Source organism: Bos indicus x Bos taurus, chromosome 7 (assembly GCF_003369695.1).
Source record: "Bos indicus x Bos taurus breed Angus x Brahman F1 hybrid chromosome 7, Bos_hybrid_MaternalHap_v2.0, whole genome shotgun sequence".
Taxonomy (NCBI): Eukaryota; Metazoa; Chordata; class Mammalia; order Artiodactyla; family Bovidae; genus Bos; species Bos indicus x Bos taurus.
The window spans coordinates 103,566,097-103,590,666 of record NC_040082.1 but is presented as its reverse complement, the minus strand read 5'-3'; the positions used below and the strand labels follow the sequence as shown (position 1 = coordinate 103,590,666).

The following is a 24,570-nucleotide window of genomic DNA, read 5'->3' as shown; positions in this document are numbered from 1 at the left end:
CTGGGCTGCATTTTAAATAGCAGGCATCCTGTGAACCCAAGTCTGGCCACATCCGTGTACCTACACGGAAAATGCGGACATAAAGATCCGTTAGCTTTGAAATGAGCTTTAATTTGTTTTCTGTAAGTGCATTTATCGACGTAAACAGAGCAGGTTAAAGAGATTTCCAGGGGAGAGCAGACTATTGCTGGTATGTTGGTTTTAATTCAAAAAAGAAAGAGAAAGGCTCCCTGGTGACACCCCTCTGACCTGGCGACCTGGTCCTGACTGCCGTCTCTCCAGGAACTTAAGAGCTGTTGAAACAGCAGTTGGCGATGACGGCAGTTGAAAACCCACCCAGACTGCTCTACAGCCAGGCCCTGCAGGCCACCCCGAGCTCTCGGGGCGGGAAGGGTGTGCGTGTGTTCCCGATAGATCACCTGGGCCTGCCATTGTAAATCAAAGACGGAATCACCTCCTGACACTACAGATCTGGAAAAATAAAAATCTCTAGCAAGAACGTTCAATTTGGAGACGACGGGGAGGAGGAGGAGGAGGAGGAGGAGCGGGCGCCCTGGCGGAGGGCGGGCTGAGTGGAGACGGTGCTTGAGTGGGGCCCCCGAGGCACGCACGTGACCCCTCAGCGCTCAGGGGGGCTGCGGGAGAGACCTACCAGCCGAGTGCAAGGCCCGGCTGGATCAGGGGACCAAACCTGGCTGTAAACAGGAAAGGCCACGCCATGCTTCTTTCCTCAGGATTTCCTTAATTTGTGCTTCCCTTTGGTTTGACAGTTAAAATGAGATGGGATGGGGGGAACAGGGCGGGGCCGGGGATAATGGTTTCTGTCACTTGTCCAGAAACTGAGAGAAGAGCTGACAGCGGGCGTCGGATGTGCAGGGCGGGTGCTTCCCGGCCTGACGTGGCTCATCGTGCTCAGCGTGTGGAGCCGAGCGCTCCGGGAGCGGTCGCCAGCCTCTGGGGGCCTCGCTTCTGCCGCAGGGGGACGTGGATGGTGGGCGGGCTTCCCAGTGGGGCTCTGGCTCTCGAGGCCCAGAGGTGGTGGCCTGCCGCATGGGCTGCTGCTGACGGCCACGCCGCGACTCCATCTCTCTCTCTAGTTACACTGTGTGGACCCATTCAGTGGACGTCGCAGGAAAGACAGCAAGTTCTTTTCACTCATTCCATCTCCAGAGTTGAAAAAGAGCAGTTGCTAAAATAAACGATTTCTCGATTGTGTTCTGGTGGCCGTGGGCCCAGTGGCCGCGGTGCGGCTGGGGGTGCTGGAGGGGGGAGGGCCCCGGCTGAGTGAGGGGCTCACTCAGGACAGGCACAGTCAGCTGGGCCGAGCGAGGCTCAGAGTAAGGCGGCACTCCTCACAGAAGAACACATCGGAAGAAGCTGCTCCTCTTCTGCTGGTCCGGGGTGATTTTGACTCCTTGGTTGCTCCCCTGGGGGCTGTTGCCTTCCTGAAATCACAAAGGGTTTTCTGGGGTTACAGCCAAGTAACATGAGCTCTACATCCCTCAATCAACCAGCCAATGTATCCATCTGTCACCTTCCAACCAACTGTCCACCCGTCTCCTTCCTTCCTTCCATCCAACCATCCATCCATCCCCTTCCATCCAACCACCCACTCCCTCCCATCCATCATCCATATACCCTCTTCCTTCTTTCCATCCATCCCCTTCCATCCAATCATCCATCCATCTCCTTCCAACCAACCATCCCAACCATCCCCTTTTATCATCCATCAATCCTTCCAGCTGTCCCCTCCAACTGACAACTCAAATTTCAAACCCCCTTAGATCTGCTTTTCATCTACTAGCCATCCATCGCTCCTTCTAACTGTGTATTCCTTCAATCACTCATTCATCTACCCATCCACCCTCTCCAACATCTTTCCAACCACTGATTCACCCATCTCACGCTCTTCTCCCCTATTTCCTTCTTTCCAGTCACCCATCCTTCCCTCCTTTCCATCTCCTATCAGTGAGGCAGCCGAGGGGCAGCGAAAGGCTCTGCCTCTTGGGATGTGGAGGTGCTGCGTCCCAGGTCCCGCTGCCACTCACACCCTCTGGCCTCCCTGTCCCTGTGCCAAGGCTCCGGCTCCCACCTCTCCCCACGGTCCGCCCTCCACCCTGCTGCAGGTGAGGCGCACCCTAAACTCGAGCCCTTCTAAACCCATCAGTGCTGCTGCCCAGCATCTGAAGCCTCTGATCTGGCCCTGCCAGCCCCGACATCTGAAATCCTGTTTTTTCTGACATGTTTGGAAGGGTACAGGTGCTGTTTCTTTGGCTAATTTCTTCTCATCTTCCAGCTCTCAGGTAAAATCTGAATTTATTCGACAGTAACTGTTGAATGTTATAACAATGCCCAACTTATACAATGTCCCATGTCAATTACATTAATAAATAAAAAGACCGACAGGAAATGATCCGGGACTGCCACTCTGAACATAAACAAAGGTAGTAAGAACTGGACAGAGTTTAACTGTTGGTGATTTGCAACTCAGTTAAAAAAAAAAAAGAAATTACACAGATTATCACTGAGCATCAGCATCTCATAATCTATGCCTTGGAAGGAGGCAACCAACAGGCCTGGATGAAAAGCACAGGCAGGGACGTTCCTGGTGGGCCAGCGCTTAAGAATCCACCTTCCAACGCAGGGAACGTGGGTTTGATCCCTGGTAAGGGAATTAAGATCCCACATGCCATGGGACAACTAAGCCTGTGCACTCCAGAGCTCACGCTTCGTAAGAGAAGCCTACGCGCTGAAATTAGAGAAAAAACCCACGTGCCACAACAAAGATCCAGCACAGCCGAAATAAAAAATAATAATCGTACAATAAAATAAAAAAAGAAAAGCATAAAGCGTTGTCATGATGGCCAGTGTAACTCCCAGTGGGCCCAAGTGAGTCAGAACGATGCTTAAGAATCAAAATTTTACCGTTATATTGAAGAGAAAAGCATTCTAAGAAAATTACAACCGTAAGAAAATTTTTCTAAAAGTACGTTGGCTTACATAGACTGTTTGCTGTTTTGGCTAAAGAGCTGCTACTCTATCGATCATGTGCCCTGCAATTCAATTCAGAGCATCTTAGAATTAATGACCAGATGTAGAATGGGTCATAAAGAGAGTGCTTCAAGCTTTTGTATCAGACAATAGGAAGCATTACTCGGCAGGAAAAGAATGGTTCCTGAAACAGAGGCCCTGGAGCAAGACTCACGACAGCATGTAGGTGCTGAACATGCCCAAAACACAGTTCAGCATTCAGACCCCACCAAGAAAGCATGAGTGACGCTTTGGGACCATGAAACTGCTCGTGTGGTAAACCAACAAGCTGGAGATGAATCAAAGGGTGCATGGGGAAGGACTCAGGCAGAACCTCGTAGAAGCCTCAGAGCCCTGGGATGCACCGAAGGTTGCCACAATTTGCAGACTGAGGCTGGAAGGAAAAAGCCTATCAACTTGCCAGACTTGTCAGGATGGAAAACCAGCAGCTGTCAAGACACAAGCCTTGCTTGGGGGCCTTGCTACTGGGTAGACTGTGGTTCTAAGCCTGCCTGGCGGGTTTTTCTGCAGGAGGCCCTCCATCTTCCTGCATGCTTGGCTCCTGAGAGGGGAGGAAAGGGCCGTGTGTCCCCAGCCAGCTGGTGGGCTTAGTGAGCAGTGGGTGCTACTGAGTAGCTCTCGGCCAGAGGAAAGATGAAGCTTATGACAGACTTCCCTCGTGGCACAGTGATACGAATCCGCCCGCCAAAGCAGGGGACACGGCTTCGATCTCCCATCTGGGAAGATGCCACATGCTGTGGAGCAACTAAGCCCGTGCACCACTACCGAGCCCGCTCGTTGCAACTACTGAAGCCCTCGAGCCTAGAGCCCGTGACCCACAACAAGAGAAGCCAGCCCCCAACTCTGCAACCAAGACCAGTGCAGCCAAATAAATGATACAATAAATAAATTAAAAACAACAAAAACAACTATGCCATTCGTGAAAAAAACATGAAGCTGATGAGCAAGCTCAGGGTGGATGCCCCACCCCACCTGCTAACTCGCCCCCCTTCCTAGCGATGCCCTACTAGGTGCAGCCCTCAGAAGCAGGGCCGGGCCCAGGGACGCATCACACCACTGGTGGCGATGCTGGCCCGTTCCAACAGGGACACCCACTCACCAATTTTTTATCCATTTTTGCTTTGATGTCTCTGGCGAGAGTGTAAAATGCCTGTGGAGTAAGCACACAGTTAGCACCCTGGGGGTGGGAGGCAGATGGGGGCTGGCTGGCTCCTGGCCTCTGCCACGCAATGCGTGTGGCTCAACGGTGGAGCCAGTGCGTGTAACAGTGTTAGGGCAGAGACCCAGGCATGGGGCTCACCTGTCCATCCCCATCTATCTCCTGTCACTGCAGGGATACCCCCCTCACCCAGACCACCACTTCCCCTGAGCCAATGATCCTGGGAGGTGGGATCACCCTTGACTGGTGAGACAGGAAACTGAGGCTTGGAGGGGGCCACGTGACTTGTCCCAAGGCAGCCAGTGGCTCATTGACTCCTTGAGCTCTCGTCCTCGACCCCTGTGCTCTGTCTGCCTGCTCTGCCCTGCTTCTAACAGTCAGAGGCAGGGCATAAAGACAAGTGGCTGGCTCCCTGGCCAAACAAGCTTCATTCTGGGTTGCTGCCCTGAAAGGCCTGGTAGGTAGGGTCAAAGGTTCATCTTCCCAGGATGGGTGAAGGCTCGAGCTGACCTGGCCCTAGGCTGCTGCTGGTCCCAGTCTCCTGACCATTTATTTCCTCCCTTCCCTCATCTGGGCAACACTTCCAAACCCCACTCTGGCACCAGCCCTGCCCCAGGCCTAATACAGGGACGAATCAGCCTTAGCATGTGCTGTTGAGGGGCTCCTGGTCTGGGGAGAGGCAGAGTCTCACCGAAGACTCGTTGATGTGGTCAAGTTCTGCTGTGGAGAGGGTCTCGGGGTGCTGGGGATCCCCAAAGTGGTGGGCCTAAGGGCCTGGGGGATGGCACAGGCCTCCTGGGGGAGGGGCTGCATAGGCTTGTCCCTAATGGGAAAGGGAAGGGGGACGGGACCACAGAAGGCTTGGAGGAGGGCACCGCCCAGGGGGCCAGGGACAGAGAGAGGTGGGTGAGGCCTGAGTCATGGGCGACACACATTGGCTGGGCCAGCTGGGGACGGCCTTCTGTGCCTCTTGTAGGTGGCTGAGGTCGGGAGTGGCGTGGAAGATCCATTCTGGAAAGATCTCAGAAGTGGTAAAATGCAGCAGAAGGCAGGGGAGCTACAGGGCTGGTGGAGCAGAGAGGAAGGCCTGCCTTGGCCAAGTCTTGGCAGGGCCCCTGCTCTGGATGGGCGGGCGCTGTGAATGAAAGCACGCACCCGGAGGCGGGGCTGGGCGCCGGTCGCTGGAGCACTCTCTGCGCCTCGGTCCCCCCACCCACAAAACCGCGCCTGCTCCCCGAGCGTGGCCCGAGAGCCAGTGAGATCCTGTCCCAGGTACCCAGCTGGGACCAGCCCCTGCTGGTGTCAGAACAAGGGGGCGATTTCCCCAGACTGCTTGGGCCTTGCAAGGGGCCTGGCACGTGCTGCTGCTCAAGGAGAACCTCTCGGTCATCAGTCTAGAGGCCGCGGGAGCCTGTGGCCGGTCCCCGAGACAGAGCCTCCTTGGAGGGTACTATCTGAACCTCGGCCCAAAGGGGCTGGTGCTGCGAGCCTGGGACTCACGTTCTCCACGTTGATGTTGGCCTTTGCGCTTGTCTCCATGAACTTGATTCCATAGTCCAGGGCCAGCTGGGAGGGAGGGAGACACACATGTGAACATCAGCCGCTGGGCTTTGACCCCCAAACAGCACGTAAGTGGGTAACAGTGAGGGGGGCCTACGCCCTCCAGCTGGGGACGGCGGAGAGCAAGTGGTGAGCGTCCCTGGCAGGAGGGTTGCGGGGCCTGGCTCAAACCGTGGCTCTGTCCTCTGCCCCTCCGGCCTCACGGGGACTCACGCGATGTGGGGTGGGGGCAGCAGGGCACGCCAGGAAGCCCTCGCTGCTTTCAATCTTTAGGTGAAGCCTGGCTAGGCACGTGCGTCCCACCTTCCCTTCCCACGGCACATGCCCACTGACATCCGACTCCACTGTGTGCCTTAGCGAAGCCTAGCATCCCGGGAGGGTGGGTCACCTTCGTTCATAAAGATGGTGAGGGATTCTCCCCTTCTAAAGCCTGCCCCCCAACCCCATCAGGGGGCCCATCTGGGGCAGGGCAGGGCTGGCCTCCGTGCAGGAAACTCTAGACCCTGAGGTCCCTCTGCCCCACAGCATCTGGCAGTGCCAGGCCCACACTGGTCACCACACCCACCTTTTCTCCCCGTTCCTTGGAAACTTGTCTCTTGTCATTCACGTCGCACTTGTTCCCAAGGATCATCTTTTCGACGTCTGCAGAGGCGTGCTGGGGAGGAGGGGCAGGTGGGGGAGGGGAGGGGTGAGGCAGACTGGACTGTAGGCCCACTGCCAACCCGTGTCCAAGGCCAGAGTGGCGTGGCCCGGACGGCTGGACACGCCCCAAACACAGGGCAGGCTGCAGCTCAGAGAGGGCGAGGGGCCTGTCCCGTGTCTGAGAGCCAGTGCCAGGGCCGAGCACAGGGTTCTGCCTGCCACCCCGACCAAGCGCACGCTTTCTGGCGGCCAAGGACGCCTTCTCTATGGGCTGCATCAACCAGGTTACCGTGCTTGTCCTTGGACTCCTGGCGGTGTCTGGCCTATGGGAGGCAAGTGACCTCCTATGGGAGGCAAGCGACCAGGTCCTGACCCCTGCTTGCCTCTCTCCTTCCCTGGCTCCCCTGCTAGAGGCGTCAGCTGCTGTCCTAGGACTGTCTGCCTGGCTCCAGCTCCCCTTGTTTTGGGCTCCAGACACAGGCTGTGCCCGGGGTGGTCCTAGCCCTTGGCAGTCACCAGCCCTGGGTGCTCTGCCTTAAGGGTGTTTCCTTAACTCTGCACTCATGCCTGAAAGGGCTTCCCTGGTAGCTCAGCTGGTAAATAATTTGTATGTAAAGCAGGAGACCCCAGTTCAATTCCTGGGTTGGGAAGATCCGCTGGAGAAGGGATAGGCTACCCATTCCAGTGTTCTTGGGCTTCCCTGATAGCTCAGACTGTAAAGAATCCACCTGCAAAGTGGGAGACCTGGGTTCAATTCCTGGGCTGGGAAGATCCCCTGGAGAAGGGAATGGCTACTCACTCCAGAATTCTGGCCTGGAGAATTCCATGGACAGAAGAGCCTGGCAGGCTACAGTCCATGGTGTCGCAAAGAGTCAGATATGACTGAGTGACTTTCACTTTCACTTCACGCCTGACAATGGTTCCTTGTTCCATCTCTCCTCTACAATCCACAGTGGGCCTCACTTCCTGAAGGATTAGGCCATGAGAGGCCCTTAGAGATACACCAGCGTGCAAACTATTACAGGAGGATTTCAAAAGGTCCCTAAAGTACAGGAAATGGAAAGTTATCCAGACCCACGATCAAGCCTATCTAGTTTCTCAAGGAGGGAAAAAAAGAGTGGGCTGACTTCATGGTTACTCACTTTAAATCAGAGACATCAGAAAAACAGAGGAGGGTCTGAACCTCAGCTCTGCCACCACTGACAGTGTCGCTTTTCACCACTCTGACCCTGGGTCTCCATTTTGGTGTTATAAATGAAGTGATAATGTTTCTTACCTTTAAAAAGTGGGTCAAAGGTGACTAAAGAAAACAGAACCTTTCTGTTCTCAAAAATACAGTTCTTTTTTCAAAAAGTGTGTGTGTTTTTTCGTTCGAGCACAGAACGGTTTAACGTTATTGCTTTAGGTAAATAAGTAAATACACTTTTTTAAAAAATGAAAAGGTTCTTCTTGCTGTAGCTCAGATCTGGCCTCAGAAAAACGCCCTCTGCTGCTCCCAAACGTCCAACTAACTGGAAGGCTCTTGCCTACTGGCCAGAATGGAGAGCTTCCAGAGGCTGCAGCCCCTGCCTGCCAGCACACACGGGGTCCTCAGCCCAGAGCACCTGTCCACAGGTGCCGACCGTGCTGGGACCTTCAGCCCTGGCTTCACAGGTGCATGAAATTCTCAGATCGGAAGCCTCACCCGGTGAGTCATCAAAAGCCACAAGTTTGTCATTGGGGGAGGCTTTGGGGTGAGGGCAAGCTCTTTGGAGAGCAGGAAGATGACCACACTGGTTTTGGGACCAGTGGGGCAGGAAGGGGGGCCTGGGGTTCTCTTCCCTTGGGGCTCAAGGTCTCCTCCCACGGGCTGCTGCGGGGCCAGCACGGTCGGCCTGAGCATGGGTCCCTCCTCTCAGCTCACAGCCCGCTCCGTGGCAGCTCAAAGTCTGGCCTGACATGCCCTCACCACACCCTCCAGGTACAAAGGTCACGCCACTTCGAGACCTTTCCTTCTCTAGAAAGCAGAGTGCTCACGGGGCCTGGGTATCCTTCTTCCTTGATCTGGGGCTGCCCAAACCAGACAGCCCGGCTGGCGGAACGGGCTCTCGGGGCTGCTCTGTGACGAAGCCACACTTGGGTGGTTTCTGGGGTCGACTGTGTGGATTCCCGTCCCTCTTTGTTCCTAGTGAGTTACTTCGAGGTGCCTCTGTGCTCAGGGATCTCATGGGTAAACCAGGGCGCTCCTGGAGACTTACCTCTTCAATGTTCCGAATCCAGTTCCGGATGTTATCAAAGGACTTCTCGTTGGTGATGTCGTAGACCAGCATGATGCCCTGAGCAGGGGGAGACAGACACACAGGCTCTGGACAAGCTGCAAGCTCTCTCGGAGGGAGGACCCAGGAGGCGGGCAGCAGGGACCCGACAGGACACCCTCCCGGACCCTTCCTTCTGCTGGGCTCAGGCACCAGCCTCCCCCTGGTGGCGCAGGCTCTAGTCCTGTTCCTTGGCCACCAATGTGACCCTTCCTCAGAAGCCCAGACACTACGACCCTCATGCTTACAGAGGAGCCCTGCAGGCAGGAAAAACACAAGCTCGCATGCCTTGGCAGCCAGCGAGGTCCCAGTGGCTGGCCTCCCAACCTTGCCTCCTGCAGCCCCTGCTCTACAGACTGTGCTCCGTGGTCCTGATGCCCACTGTGCCCCCCCTCTTGCCACCCTTGGCGATGCTCGGCCTCTTCCACACCCACTCACCCTGCACGCACCCTGCCGAGCCTTCTCCTAGACTCAGCCAGGGCCGCCTCCTCTGTTTATCCCAGCATCACCCCTCATCTGGTGCCCACCATGAGCTGGGCACTGTAATAGAGTCTCCCTGAGACCCACAGGCTTGGGTCGGGTGCCCCACTGTCCCCACTGTGAGAACGGGGACCCTGAGGCTGCAAGTGGGAGCGGGGGGAGGGGGGCTAGGTCCCTCTCTCTGGACACATGAGAAAGTAAAGGACCCAACTGGAGTCTAAGCCTAGGGGGACAAACCCTGATGCCCATGTGCCTTCCAGCAACCCCACCGTTACTGGGCTGGCTTTAAGCCCTGGGGCAGACAACGCTGAGGCCTCTGTGGTTCTGTAACCAACGTGTGAGCAACTGGGAGATGGTCCATGGGTTCTGAAACAGCTGCAAAGTGAACCCGCCTTCGCTTGAGCCTACAATCTGCCATCGCCAAGAAGGACAAATACCCTACTTGATAAAAGAGAAAACTGAAGTACAGAGAGAAGTGACCTTTATGATTCCAACCCGGCTCTAATGCAGCTGATGACAGGAACCGCCTTGGACCCTCCACAGGATCCAGCAGTGCTCACGGCCACCCTGTGACAGGCCCCCTGCCGCCCTGGACATCCCCACAGGGCACGTGGTGAGCCAGCCTGCAACAGGATCTCCGGCCCCGTGAGGCTCAGCCCCTGGGTTCCGAGGCACATGGCCCCAGCTGTCCTGCCGAGGCCAGGCCCACTCCATTCCATCACGTTACATGGTTCCCTGGGTGGGGGTCAGTGGTAGAGAACCTGCCTGCGACGCAATGCAGGGGACGTGGGTTTGATCCCTGGGCCAGGAATATCCCCCAGAGAAGGAAATGGCAACCCACTCCAGTATTCCTGCCTGGAGAATCCAATGGACTGAGGAGCCTGGTGGGCTACAGCCCATGGGGTTGCAAAGAGTCAGACACGACTTAGTAACTAAACAAGCACAACCTGCTCCAGGGGCCTAAACCCTCTGTTCACAAGCTCTGGTGCTGGCCAAGATGTCTCTAAGGCCGCCTGAATTTGCAGAGTAAGAACGCGGGCCATGTGTCCTGGGCAGATAACCACAGGGCGAGGCTGTGACAAAACCACAGAGAGGGCAAGCAAGCCACTGCAATTCCCAGTCCCCGTTGTGACTGTGAGGCTATGTAAGTGGCCGTATAGCCCGCCACAGCCACGACTTCTCAAAAATGCCACCTGGGAACCCTCGTTCAGTGGTCTCTTGCAGAGGCTAAACGGAGACTGCGGACAGGAAGACTTGGAGGAGCTTTTAGTGGCTGTGATGTGCGCCACGCTCCAGCCAAGGGGAGCGTGAGAAGATGACTCCGGCAGGTGGACACTGAATCGAGCATCACTGGGGCCTCTACCCATGGGGCAAGAAACACCACAGGCTTGGGAGGCCTTTCTGCCCCTTTATTCAGGGACTGGCCCCTCTGATGGCCTAGGATTCTGCAGCCACCACTGCTGGGTTGGCGCCTTGGAATCAGGTCCCAGATTTTTACCTGTAGGGGCTTGGGGGGGGCGGGTGGTTAATGAATACAACTCTATCAGGAAGGCACAGGAGTCCCTGGAAAACATCTGTTGTTGCTCAGTCATGTGCAACTCTTTGCGACCACATGGACTGTAACCCACCAGGCTCCTATGTCCATGGGATTTTCCAGGCAAGAAGACCTCTTTACATTCCTACAGAAGGTAAAAGTCTTCTGTGTAAGAAGTGGGTTGCCACTTCCTTCTCCAGGGGATCGTCCCGACCCAGGGCTCGAACCTGCGTCTCCTACATTGGCAGGTGGAATCTTTACCGCTAAGTCACCAGGGAAACCAAAAACACAGGATCACTCTATCTCTGGGCCTCCCTGAAGCTCCCCTCAAGGCTCCAGTGAGCTTCTTCCTGGCCTGTTAGGGCACAGCTCCCCAGACCTGACTGCAAGCTTACAACTGGACACCGGATGTCCGATGCTCCCCAAACTTCGGACCCACGGGTCTAGTGCCACAAGGACAAAGGAAAGGTGATGACGGGCTGCAGCGGTGGCAATGCTCCCCGCCCCATCCTTTATGGTCACCCCTGGCTGTACAAGGCTCTGGGGCACCGGAAGTGTGGCAGGTGCGACTGAGGGCCTGGGTTGCCAACGTTAACAGATTTAGATTCAAATGGCCACACCAGCTGGCAGCTTCCGTATGAGTTAGCGTAGGTCTGGGAGGACACAGTCATCTTGGGGCTGGACAGGGTCTCACAGATGGCTCAGTCCTGCCTTCTCGGGAGCTCGCTGAGGACACGAGGGCTGGGAAGAGCCCCTCACTACCGGCCCAGACATTTATCTTCTGTGTGAATTTAAGCAGGGCCTGAAATGGTGCCAAGCCTCAGGCTCCTCATCTGTAAAATGGGGACGATCATGGCACCTACACTCAGGGATTTATGGTCAAGACCTAGGCCCCCTGCCAGCTGCAGAGAAGGGTCTGGCGAATGGGGTAAGTGGCTGGTGGGTGGGGGTATTATTTCAGCCCAGAGAGGGACAGGGTCTGCCTGAGGCCACACAGCAAAAGCTCCCCCAGGACCCAAGTGCCCCAAGACCTCTGCTGTACCAGAGCACAGCAAGGTGAGGGGAAAATTAGTAAATTAATTTTAATGAGGAGCACTAAGGTTGCAACCCACATGATTGAGTTTCTATTATGTTCAGATGCTGTGTGGGATGCTCTAAATACTTAATGCTTCTATTCATTGCTGCTGTCTGCCAGCAATTCCCAAGCTCCTAGCACCCTCAGTTTGGTCCCAGGTATCGGGCATGTGCCGGGGACCCAGAGGCAGCCCAGCCCTCCTGGAGCTTTCGGCCTAGTGGAGGAAACAGGTCTAAGCAGCTGATTGATGGGGCAAAGCTGGAGCTGGAAACGGGGAACTGGCCATCTATGCTCACAACTGCCTGGGACACTCCTGTTCTCTGTACCACTTCCCAAGGAAGGCGAACGTGCTCAGAGAGCAACCCAGGTGGCTGAGTAGGTCTTGTGAACCTTCCTCCCACTCCCCGCAGCCCCTGGGCACCCTGCTTTGTATACACTCCTCACAGGTGCAGGACCTGCTTGGAGATCCTGAGGACAGGACCCTGGCCCAGGCCAGGTTGCTCTCTGCATCTGATTTGGGCCTGGCCTAGAGAAGGTGCTTGGTGAAAATATCTGATGGATGAAGAGTGAGTGTCCCCAGTCGCCTCATTCCGCCTCAGGCCCAGGAAGCAGATATAACAGACAACAACCCAGAGCGAGTCGGCTCCTGGAAGATCTTCAAGTTTTCGGTAGCAAATTCCACAGAGACTGACGTGGGCCACGTGAGCGCTCCTCAGCGTTGGGGCATGCCAGCTCTGATTTACCTGACCTTACCTGGAAGAACCGGCTTCCTGTGTCTTCCTTCATTCCTGGGGAATTAGGTTTCCTTGAACCCTGCATTGTCTCTGGAGCTGGAAGGGGATGCATGGACAAGGGGGTGGAGGTGGGGCACAGAGCCTTTTCCTAAAACTAACCTGGAACCAAGGACCCCTGAGAAGCCAGACCATGGGCTCTTCAGAAACTTCAGGTATCAGTGTCTAAGGACGAGATGTTCACTTGACTTGAAAAAAAAAAAGCCTCAAACCCCACGCAAACCAATACATACCATTGCACCCCTGTAGTAGGCCGTTGTGATCGTCCGAAACCGTTCCTGACCAGCTGTGTCCCTAACGATGAGAAGGAGAAGGGATATTAGCAGTGATGCAGAACAATCATCACAGTGAGAATGAGGGGCATTTACCCAGGACGGACAGCCAGCTTTCTCATGGGCCATCAGCTCCTGATTCATTACTCTGCTGTGGGGCACTGCCCCCCATCATTAGAGAAAGAAACCACGGCCAGGGCAGCTGTCTGACGTCTCCTGGCCAGGGATATGGCAGAATGACTCCTCTTCCATACCCTGTCTTCCTGGGGATTTCCCCCAGGGTTTATGGGCCCCAGAAGAGCCAAGGTTGGATGGTATTATCTGAAAATCTGGGGCCAGGTGTGTGGAAGGGGCTGGTCAGGTGGCAGGGGGACACAGCCCTCCTTGGTAGGCTGAGTTAGAGGAGCCCCGAGAAGCTCAGGAAGCAGCTCCATGCTCACCATCTTGGTGGAGACCCCGGGGGAAAGGCCTTCCTTGTGGGTACGGTGGCGACACCTGGGTCAGATATGCCCCTGCCCAGCCAGCTCCTGGCACGGAGGGTATTCATTATCCTGTTTGAAGGCGACAAATGGCCGGTGGCAGAGCCAGGACAAGACCACAGCTTTTGTCTCTGGGCCCAGGGCTCCTCCTGTGACCCTGCACCACCCTCTGCTCAGGGCTCGGCATGTCCGGACCAGACAGACACACCTGATTTGGGGCCATGTTGACTTTTGGCCGCCAATAGCAGGTGACGTTAGCGGTTATGATCAGTTATGATTTTACGACTGTTCTAGAAGAGTTTTAAGACAGTCATTAACCCCACTGTGATTGCTAAGAGCAGAAGCAGGAGGAGGGGAGGAAAAGAAAGCACAACTCCTCCTTGCTGGTGCAGTGTCCCTTTGAACTTGGGCACTGAGGCTGCCAGGGAGCCAACATGTTGTAAAATAGAGGAACCTGAATGGCCTGTAACTTACGAGGCGGCTAGAGACCGGCTGCCTCCCGAGCTCAGGAGGATCAGTTAGGCCACAAACAGAATTCAATTCTGAAGTTGGGCTCAGAGGTGGAGACCCCTGAAGTTGAGGGGACCCGCCAGGCAGATGGGGCAGCGCTCAGCATCTGAGACTTGAGCTGGGGAGATGAGCTGCAGGGAGGGGGCTCCGCAGCCCATCTCACAGCCCCCATCCCACACACAGGCATGTGCCTGGATTGGAAGGACTGAGTTACCCTCCCCAACGTGACCTCTCTCTGTGTGGTTCAGGGTTTGTGTTTCCCCTGCGAGTGACGGGGCTGCAGGCTGAGGCTCTCCTACATCTGACCACCTGAGCCCAGCCTTTCCAAGGCCGGTAGCCTACAGACCACAATCTGTGATGGGGACTCACAAATTCTGATTTTATGGAGCACAGGAAGTCAGTCCCTGGTGAGCCGAACAGACACAGATCTCACTGTTGGGCCTGGCCTCAGCTCATTTTTGGTTCTGGGGTTTCAGGTCTGCATGTTAGGAAGAGAGGCCTGGGTGTCCCCAGGAGAGAAAAGAGGAAGTGATGTCAGGCCTCCTTCATCAAGCTGATGGGCTCATGGAGAGGCCGGGCAGACGTATCCTGCTATTTTGGCGGCCTTCACTGCCGCCACGAGGGTTCTCTGAGAGCTCAAGGGGAGCAGGCTGCTCTGAGGCGCAGTGTGTGCCCACATGTGAGCTGGGTCTGGTGGCTATGTCCTCAGAGCGGGTGGACACTGACTCTAAGCCCCATCAACCAGCAAAGCACCGTTCCTGGGGCTTCTGTCGGCTCCTCCTTTCCTTTTCTGGCCATATAGCTGGGGATATGGGGCTTCCCTAGTGACTCAGATGGTAAAGAATCTGCCTGCAATGCAGGAGACCTGGGTTCAACCCTGGGTAGGGAAGATCCCCTGGAGAAGGGAATGGCAACGCACTCCAGTATTCTTGCCTGGAGACTTCCATGGACAGAGAAGCCTCATGGGCTGTAGTCCATGGGGTCGCAAAGAGTCAGACACGACTGAGCGACTAACATTCACGTTTCTGGGTATGTGGGATCTTAGTCTGATCAGGGATCGAACCCATGCCCCGTGCAGTGGAAGTGCAGAGTCTTAACCACTGGACCACCAGGGAAGTCCCTTCACCTGTGGCTTCTGAAGAAAGCCCAAAGTGTTTGGGCTAGGCACAAAGAGATGAGGGCCATGGTCGGGTGGTGCGGGGCATGGAACCAGGGGCTTCTAGCTCAAAGCACTTGCTGGCAGAGGGGCTGATGAAGGCCACAATGCTTACCATATCTGTAGCTTAATTCTCTTGCCATCGAGCTCTATGGTCCTAATTTTAAAGTCAATTCCTGAAAGAAAAGAAAAGAAAAAAGGCACATCACTGTTAGCCTCTCTCCCAAGCTGCATCTGCGGTGGGTGCTGCCAACCTGTGCAGTCACAGTCTCGGGGGCACCTGCTGGCGCTTGGGCAGGCAGGATCTCTAAACTCCTCAAACAAATCTGGAGGTGCCTGGTGAACTTTCTCCTCTCACAGAAGGGGAGGCTGAGGCTCAGAGGACAGAATGGAGCTGCACAGAAGGAAGCTGGCGAGGCGCAGGGCTGGCGGGCAAACCCAGGCAGCTCAGGTGCCGAAGCCTTGCTCTCTTCCCTTCCCTGGTCGGCGGCCTCATGGAATGGGTGCCAGAGCCTCCCACTTCCCGCCACCCGTACCTGGCCCTCCAAGCACAAGGGCGCTGGGCCTGAGATGTGCCTGATGCAGATGGAGGGCTGGCATTTACACGTGTAGGTCCTTCTCTGTGAGTGGTCCCCACCTGCCTGCCTGTTAGCCTGACAAAACCTGCTGAAAGACCCCCTCCCAAGAAGCCTTCCTGACCCTGCCCTCCTTCTCTCCCACCCTCTGGCCCCAGGCCCCTTTCCCCAGCATCAGGGCGACCTCTCAGCCTTCTTAACTGCCCTCCAGGCTCTCCCACCACTGTTCCCTCAATCCCCTCCCGAGCTTCCAAAACACACACTCAACCATGTCACTGAGCTAACCTCGGCTCCAAACCTTCCAGTGTTCACCAGCACGCGAGTGGATAAACAAAACACAGTCCGTCCCCACAGAGGAATATTACTCAGCCATAAAAAGGAATGGAGCCCTGACACATGCTGCTACGCAGATGCACTCTGGAAATATGACACTGAGTGAGAGAAGCCGGACAGGAAAGGTCACATAGTATATAATCCCAGTCATGAAACATCCAGAAACGGCAAATCCAGAGTGACAGAAAGGAGACTATTGGTTGCTGAGGGGTGTAGGCTGTCTTTCTGTCATAATGAAAATGTTCTCAAATTGACTGTGATGATGGCTGTACAACTCTGTAAATGGGTCTGAAGCCACTGACTTATACACTTTAAATGGGTGAGTTGAATTATATGTCAATAAAACGTTTTTTTTTTTTTTTTTTTTTGGCCATGCCATACGACGTGCAGGATCTCAGTTTCCCGACCAGGGACTGAAATGAGCCACAGCAATGAAAGCCTGGGATCCTAACCACCAGGCCACCAGGGAACTTCCCATAATAAGATTGTTTAAAAATTTCCCCCAACACCTTTCAGTGGCTTCCCACTGACTCCTTGGTCCCAAGATAAAGTGAAAACAGTTGCCCAAGTGCGCTAACCTGGCCCCCTCAGAACCCATGGCTCTCAGCCTCCTCTCTGGCCACATCGCCCAAGCATGTTTCAGCCTCAAGGCTTTTAGGTTTGCTCTTTCCCCTCCTGGAATGTTCTTTCATTTCATGGCCACCTGGCTCCCCTCTCCCTTCACTCAGGTCTCTGTTCCAGTCACCTCCTCGGGGAGCCTTCCTAACCATCCTCTCCCCTCCAACCTGCTTCATCTTCTTCATGTATTACCCCTGACATTGTTTATTCACTCCATGACGCTAGGAGCAAAATGTGATGATCTGAATGGCCTGTGTGGAGGAGTAACAGCTAAGTCCAGTCCCTGCCCCTAGGAGTTTGTTCTGAACCTCTACCTGTGGGGACTTCCCTGGTATCCTGTGGCTGAGACTGCACTCCCAATGCAGGGGACCCAGGCTGGATCTCTGGTCAGGGAACAAGATCCCACACACAGCAACTAAGAGTTCACACGCCACAATTAAGCCCTGGTACACCCAAATCAATCAATCTATATCTATATCTATATCTATATATTTAATCTCCACCTGTCAACCTTTGAGACTGAGGCCTGGCTTGACCCTTAGAACCTAGGGTTCACGTGTGTGTGCTCAGATGTTCAGTTGCGGTTGGACTCTTTCCGACCCCACGGACTATAGCCCGCTAGAATACCTCTTAGGGATTCTCCAGGCAAGAATACAGGAGCGAATTACTATTTCCTCCTCCAGGGGATCTTCCTGATCTGGGGACTGAAGCTGGTCTCTTGCGTCTCCTGCATTGGCAGGTGCATTCTTCAACCACTGAGCCACCTGGGAAGCCCAGAACCCTGCAGGGGAATGCTAATTCCATCCTTGCCTGCCTTAGGAGCTGTCCTGTGGACGAGAGGGAATGTAAGCCTGCATCTGAGTACTGGCCTTCAGAACATAAGCTCCAGGAGGGCAGGTGTTCTTTATTTATGATTGCATTTCCAGTGACCAAGTGCAGCAGGGGTTGAGTATGTATTTGCTAGAAGCTGATCACTTAGTCCTGCACACAAACTTTGACTGCAGGCCTAGTTAGTTAACAGTTCCGCTTCCTCCTGATCCATCCAAGTCACCCCTCCAGCTCCTACACTGAGCCTGATGCCTGGTGTGCAGCAGGCACTGGGGAAAAGATGGCTGCGTAAAAAAAAAAGGAAGAGCAATAGATCTACGTGGTGCTGCGTGGTTTAGCAAGCACTTACACGTATATCATCCGCCTCCCTGAAGGAATGAATGAATGGGACTCTAAGGAGAAGCCAGGGCTTGAGCCAGGCTGGGGAGAGCTAACTCCAGGAGCCACGGGTCCAAGTTCACACCACAAATGATCGATGGAGCTTATGAGAGCAGGCTTTGGCAAAATGTAACCTGGGCAGAAAATGAACAGCCACTTAATCCCCAATCTATAAAGAAAATACAGAGGCATGCCCAGTGCCAATCGCCTCTATGCATTAGGCTGTATTTCAGGACTAAGCCACATGCAAGTGGCTTCTTAAAGCATTCTAAAAGTCTTCCTAAAACATCCTCTGCTCCTGTTATACATGTGTGTGTGTGTGTTACTCAGTTGTGTCCAATTCTTTGCGACCTCCAGGCTCCTGTGTTCACGGGATTCTCCAGGCAAGAATACCGGAGTGGGTTGCCATTCCCTTCTCCAGAGGACCTTCCCCATCCAGGGATCAAACCCAGGTTTCCTGCATTGAAGGCAGATTCTTTACTTTCTGAGCCACCAGGAAAGCCCACATACATGGGAATGTATGAAATCAAGAAGCACTGCCCAATCAACAGAACCCAAAGCACCACTCTATCTGCCTCTTGGGTTTTACTAACACACCAAGTTTTATTAGGAAGTGTAAACTTTACAAGGCCTAAGAGTTATGAGGCCATACCTTCAAGGTCACAGGGAATTAAAATTTCCTAGAAAACAGAGGCCAGCAGGAAGGCTACACATGTAATGAGGATCCTGAGGTCGGGGGGCGGGATCCTGGGTTTAAGTGCCACGCCCACTGCCTTAGATGACCTTGCCCAAGTTACATCCTCACCTATAAGTGGAGGCTGGCCTCCTCAGAGACTAGACTGGGTTTTCCTGTCAAGAATTAAGAACCAAACAAAAAACTCAACCTCCAAATTCTCACCAGGAAGGTTCTGACTCTGGGAAACTGAGGTCTGGACTGAGAGCGAGCCACAGTCTACCAGGAGTGAATATCACTTCCTGATTGGTGGGGGTGCAAAGGTAAAACCCCAAAGTTTGACCTTGGTGTTAGTGAAGGGGAGGAAATCAGAAGGACCTGTGTCTGGGGAAGGATGCTGTCACGGTAGGAGACACTGTGCTTCCTCTAGATGGCCACCGATAGTGGAGAAAGCCCCCTGTTCATTGTACAGCTCTGATCCTCCACCATCCAGGCACTGGCCAAAACAGAAAACACCACTCCCAAACTGAATAAACAGGGCTCGGAGAGGTGAAGTGCTCGTTCAAGGGCAAACAGCACCTGGACATCAGAATAATGACTGCCAGTCCCATTCTCTTTCCATTTGGCAGCTAAGTGTCTTGCAAAGTGCAGCTCTGGAAGAAGGCAAAGATGGAATTGGCAGCGCACTATGGGGATTAGGGAGATAAGGCACACAGGGGCAAAGCAAAGCCCATTTCCTAGGTTTTTTCCCCAACTCCTGGGCTTAGTGATCTTTCTCCCAGTTCCCCACTCCACAGCAAGGCTGCATAGTTTACAGGCTATCAGCTTAATGGATGTTACTTTCAGGTCAAGCCCTTTCATACGGACAACGGTCATTTTTGTGGGGTGGGGAGAAGTCAGCCCCACTTTCATGGATGTCAGAACTGAGAAGCAACAACTCTGTTCCACCACAATGTGGGCTGGCCCCTGCAGGCAAGGGCAGTTCTGCAAAGTGACAACCAGTGTCCTGGGCCGAGCGATAGGGAAGTCAGGGCTGTCAGTGGCAGCGGCTGATTTTGGTTTCTCACTGAAGCTTTTATCTGGCATCCGCCTCGAGATGACAGGTCCCAGAGCAGACAGCTATCAATCGCCATTTCTGTCACCCTCGAGTGGGATGGAAGGCTGGGCACGGGCAGGGAAAGTCTCTGGACTCCCTCTTACCATTCCTTCTAGAAGAAATTCATCCACGGGGGAAACAGGTCAGGGAGAGGGATGCAACCCCTGAATATTCCAGAGGAAAGAAGAGATGTCTGGGTTGGAGTCCTGGCTTTGAGATGGATCAGCTGTGCTTGTCCTGGGGGTGTGTGCTCACATCTCTCTGGGATGGCTGAGCCTTAATTTCTGGGTTCAGACATAAAGTGAAAGTGAAGCCGCTCAGTCCTGTCTGACTCTTTGCAACCCCATGGACTGTAGCCTATCAGGCTCCTCCATCCATGGGATTTTCATACATATCTGGGAACAAATACCATCCTTGCCACCTGTAGATGGTGTGACCACAGGCAAGTCTAGTATCCTCTGTGAGCCTCAAATTCCTCATCTGTGAAATGAACTAATAACAGCACCTAATTCAGAGCATTCGGAAGTGTGATAATGCACCATAAAGAGCCTGGCACACAGTAAATGCGTAATAAGATCAGATGTCACTTGTCGCTGTCCCTATTCTCCATGCCTGTTTCCAATTAGTAAGACGAGGAAACCAAAAACTTCTTCAAGGGCTGCTGCAAAGACCGAACAAGACGACGGGGGCCAAGACCTCAACCAGGACATATACTCTCTGAGCAGGCTGAGGGTTGGGGCCTCAGTCTTCCCATCTGCAAAATGGGCACCTGGTCCCCACTCCCTCCCATGTCCGGGGAACCCCCAAACGATGATGCAGGCGACTGCTCTTTAACCCTCTGCCTCCCTTTGATCCTCTGAGATCCCTGGTCCATCCCGCCCGGCCGCTCCCTCAGCCCCAGCTCCTCAGGGGCGCGCCCGGCCCGGGCCTCTCGCGCCCCCGGCCGCTCCCCAGCCCCGCTACCTATGGTGGAGATGAAAGTGGAGTTGAAGGCGTCCTCGGAGAAGCGGAACAGGACACAGGTCTTCCCCACCCCCGAGTCCCCGATCAGCAGCAGCTTGAACAGGTAATCGTAGGTCTTCGCCATATTACACTCTCTCCCCGACGGGAAGTGCTGCTAGCGCCTCGCCACTGGCCGCTAGCCCCGTCCATCAGCGCGGATCCCGCCCCCGATTGGCTCCTGGCCCGACGCGCGTCACCGCGGCCGACGCCAGCCCCCGCACCCCGCCCGCCTCGGGAAGACGTGGGGAAAAGGCGAACTGGGCGCAGAGCCGGAAGCGACCCAAACGCGCCGTTCATTGGCCGGCGCTCAGGACAAGGCGGGCTGCGATTGGCCAGCGGTGAGACGTCAAGGAACTTCAAATACGGACAGGGAGGAGGCGTGGCATCCCCCGTCCCCGCCTTCTTCCCTCCACTCTGGGGCGGCCCCGCCCCGCGATGGGATGGGGATAAGCCGAGAGCTTGGTCAACGGCTCCGCGCGCCCTCAAACCAGGGGCCGGTCTGGAGCTTGTGCGCACGCGCGCCGGGAAGACCGTTGGCGCCAGCAGAGGGCGCACGCGCGTGGGGTCTGTGGAGCCCGCGCTCCAAGACCCGCGCAGCCTCAGTTGGTGCCCGGACAAGTGTTGGGAGGCAGCGTGGCTGTGGTGGTGCGGTGTGGAGGCGTGTGCGTCGTTCCAGGGGAGCCAAAGAGCAAAGGAGAGCAGGGGCGCCGTCATAGTCGAAGCGAGGTCCCCTTGAGACCTGCTGAGGGACCTCGGCGCTGGCCAGGGGACCTACCTAGAGATACCCAGACTTCATTCACCAAGCTGCGCCCTGAGGCCCGCAGGACTCCTCAGGACGGGCCCACAAACCTGTTTAGAAGTTATCTAAGTCTTACCCTGGAGCCTCGCCTGCGGCAAACCAATCAGCTCTTTGAGGCGCACCTTGGGGGCTTCGGAAACCTCAGGAGTTAGCACAGTGTGAATTATAGGGAATACTTAACGGGCGTTGGTTCTGTGCCTGCCAGTGTTGTCAGCATTTACATAGTGTTTTATCCCCACCCCAACCCACTGAGGTAGGTATTATTGTCGTCCCCCCATTTTATGATGAGGAAACCGAGGCCAAATAGGTTAAATGACTTTCCCACGGTCTTAACCAGGTAGGCTGGATTTTGAACTCAAAGGGATCAGCTTCAGAGGTTGAGGTCTTTTTTTTGTCTGCACTATGTTGCTCAAATGGTAAAGAATCTGCCTGCAATGCGGGAGACCTGAGTTCGATTGCTGGGTGGGGAAGATCCCCTGGAGGAGGAAATGCCAACCCACTCCAGCATTCTTGCCTGGAGAATCCCCGTGGACAGAGGAGCCTGGAGGGCTACAGTCCATGGGCTTGCACAGAGTCGGACACGACTTAAGCGACTAACACACACACACACACGTACATGTCGCATGTGTAGACCTTAGATCCCTGACCGGGTATGCCTCTGCAGTGGGAGTGCAGATTCTTAACCACTGGATCGCCAGGGAAGTCTGGAGGCTGAGGTCTTGATCACGATGTTTTCCTGCACCATTGAGATGAGCCATACCACTTGCAGGGCTTCCCTGGTGGCTCAGAGGATAAAGCGTCTGCCTGCAATGCAGGAGACCCGGGTTCGATCCTTGGGTTGGGGAGATCCCCTGGAGAAGGAAATGGCAATCCACTCCAGTATTCTTGCCTGGAGAATCCCATGGACAGAGGAGCCTAGCGGGCTACAGTCCACGGGGTCGCAAAGAGTCGGACACGACTGAGTGACTTCACTCACTCACTTACATACCATTTGCATGGCCACCGCTAGGTGTCGCTCTGGGGGTATCATGCCTGGAGACTTGCCCGAAGAACTTATAAAAGATGCCCCCTACCTCTCCTTCCTCCCACTGCAGCACATTTTTTTGCTAATCTTGCTATGGCTAGAGCTTCAGCCAGAGCCATTGGTCACTTCGCAGGTTTCTGCCTGTGTTGTTTGCTACTTTGACCACATTCTCTGGTGGTCCTTGGTACTGTTCCCATTTTATTTTCCCGTTATTTTTATTACCCACACCACTTCTTCTCTGGGTGCTGCTTCTCAGATTTCATTGCAGTCTTTAGAGGGGTTTTTGCTTGTCTCTTAGATATTGCTGTTCCTCATGGTTCTCTCTCTCTTCTCACTTCCGGGGTGATCTTATTCACTTCCTTGGCTCCTATTATCTTCATGCTGGGTGATTTTCTAGCCCATAGCTGAACCATCCCTCCACATCCCAACTACTTTTTGGGTATCTGCCTTTGTATCTGTTAAAAGATACCTCAAACTCATCATATCCACAACTGAACTTGTTATCTTCTACTCATACTAGCTTGAGTTAGCTTCTGAGTGAGACCTAAGTTGCTTTGATACTTTTTCATCCTTCACAGCCTGGTTTTTAGAGGTTCTAAATGGCTCTTAAATCTTGTCCTTCTATCTCTGTTGCCTGTCAGATCACATCTCTCCACTAGTCTCCCCAATCATTGTCTAATCCAGATTCTGCCCTTCAGTGTGCTTAGTCTAAAACATTTATCCCTTATCCATCCATGGTCTATCGGCAGGATAAAGTCCTCAAAATCTGGTCCTAACCTCACCTCTGTCCCACTCACACTTCATGGGATTGGGTACTCCCGAAGAGCTGAGACAGGTCAGTTTAACAAACATTACTTGTATTAAGTGCTGAGGCACCAGGATGACTAAAACGGTATACTGAGATTAGATTACAGCCCAAGGGGGTAGGGGGGAGATAAGGAACTTCAATCTAGCAACGGTAGGGCACTCTAGCAATGGTAGGGTAGAGGACTGCATTATACTTCATTCGATCTACCAGTTTAACAAGCTCACAGTGTCAGCGTAACTGTTGAATTAAAATGAAGGAAATGTTTTTGATTGTACTAGGTGACAAAAAAATTGTTTGCCTTAATGTCTTAAAGGCTTTCTTTTCTCCTTTTGATTCCCTATTCTCCTTCCTCAAGATCAGATCTTAGAGCAAATATCAAAGCAATTCAGGTAGTGAAACTGCAGTCATCTTTGACCTTTTCTTCTTTCAGTTCAGTTCAGTTCAGTAGCTCAGTTGCGTCCGATTCTTTGCGACCCCATGAGCCACAGCACGCCAGGCCTCCCTGTCCATTACCAACTCCTGGAGTCCACCCAAACCCATGTCCATCAAGTTGGTGATGTCATCCAACCATCTCATCCTCTGTCGTCCCCTTCTCCTCCTGCCCTCAATCTTTCCCAGCATCAGAGTCTTTTCAAATGAGTCAGCTCTTCACATCAGGTGGCCAAAGTATTGGAGTTTCAGCCTCAGCATCAGTCCTTCCAATGAACACCCAGGACTGATCTCCTTTAGGGTGGACTGGTTGGATCTCCTTGCAGTCCAAGGGACTCTCAAGAGTCTTCTCCTTTAGGTTCTTCTTTAAGTTCCTGCCAACCAATAAACTAAGTCTTCAGATTACTTTCCTTCAGATCACTTCTCCCTTCTTACTCCATTATGGCAAGCACTATATCCTGGGTTAACTGAAATACTGTCCTAGCTGATCTTCCTGCCTCTAGTTTACCCTCACTCTAGTCCTCTGACAATGAATGCTAAGTGGATGTTCCTAAGTAATTTCTTCAATTTATTGATTACTGATCAGTGGCTCTCCACTCCTAACCAAATTAAGTTCAGGCTCTCATCAACATGGACACTGCCTACCTTCCAGCTTTCCTACTCCCTTCCTTTATAAGTGTTAACAAAGAGAAAACCTTACTCAGGCCCGCCTTGTGCTTTCCTGACTCGAGCGACAGGGACCATCTTTCCTGCTCCTGTCTTACCTATTAAAACCTTTCTCATCCTTTTAGTCTGGTGTAGGCAGGATTGGAGATGACAGCGGACCAGAGGTTTGAGTTACTAAGGCAAAGAGCTCTCCTCTGCAATATAGAGATCATAATCCTTATATCAGGTAGTCATGTAAACAGCAAATAACATTTGTTGAATTGTTGGCATTTTCCCATTCACATTTGTTGAACCAAAATGCTGTGTTTTGTCCCCACACATTCTAAAATTCACACAAA

At 53.9% G+C, this 24,570-nt stretch overlaps 1 protein-coding gene across 1 annotated transcript; it reads right to left on the bottom strand.

Annotated features, from left to right (window-relative positions):
- Positions 1 to 90: 90 nt before the first annotated feature.
- On the bottom strand, positions 91 to 20,769 carry RAB8A (RAB8A, member RAS oncogene family). Its single transcript, XM_027548094.1, has 8 exons — positions 20,468 to 20,769; positions 15,119 to 15,179; positions 12,820 to 12,880; positions 8,650 to 8,727; positions 6,336 to 6,425; positions 5,711 to 5,776; positions 4,151 to 4,201; positions 91 to 1,445 (listed from the first exon to the last, which is right to left on the bottom strand). The coding sequence occupies exons 1-8, from the start codon at positions 20,589 to 20,591 to the stop codon at positions 1,353 to 1,355; spliced, it is 624 nt and encodes a 207-aa protein (XP_027403895.1). The 5' UTR covers positions 20,592 to 20,769; the 3' UTR covers positions 91 to 1,352.
- Between the last annotated feature and the right edge of the window lie 3,801 nt (positions 20,770 to 24,570).

Bases quoted from the DNA above. Each gene is read 5' to 3' on its own strand.
- RAB8A (XM_027548094.1), bottom strand. From the start codon at position 20,591: ATGGCGAAGACCTACGATTACCTGTTCAAGCTGCTGCTGATCGGGGAC. The intron at 6,426-8,649 runs GTAAGTCTCCAG...CCTCCTCCCCAG, and splicing joins GGATTCGGAACATTGAAGAG to CACGCCTCTGCAGACGTCGA. The intron at 1,446-4,150 runs GTGAGTGGGTGT...TTGTGATTTCAG, and splicing joins CAAAAATGGATAAAAAATTG to GAAGGCAACAGCCCCCAGGG.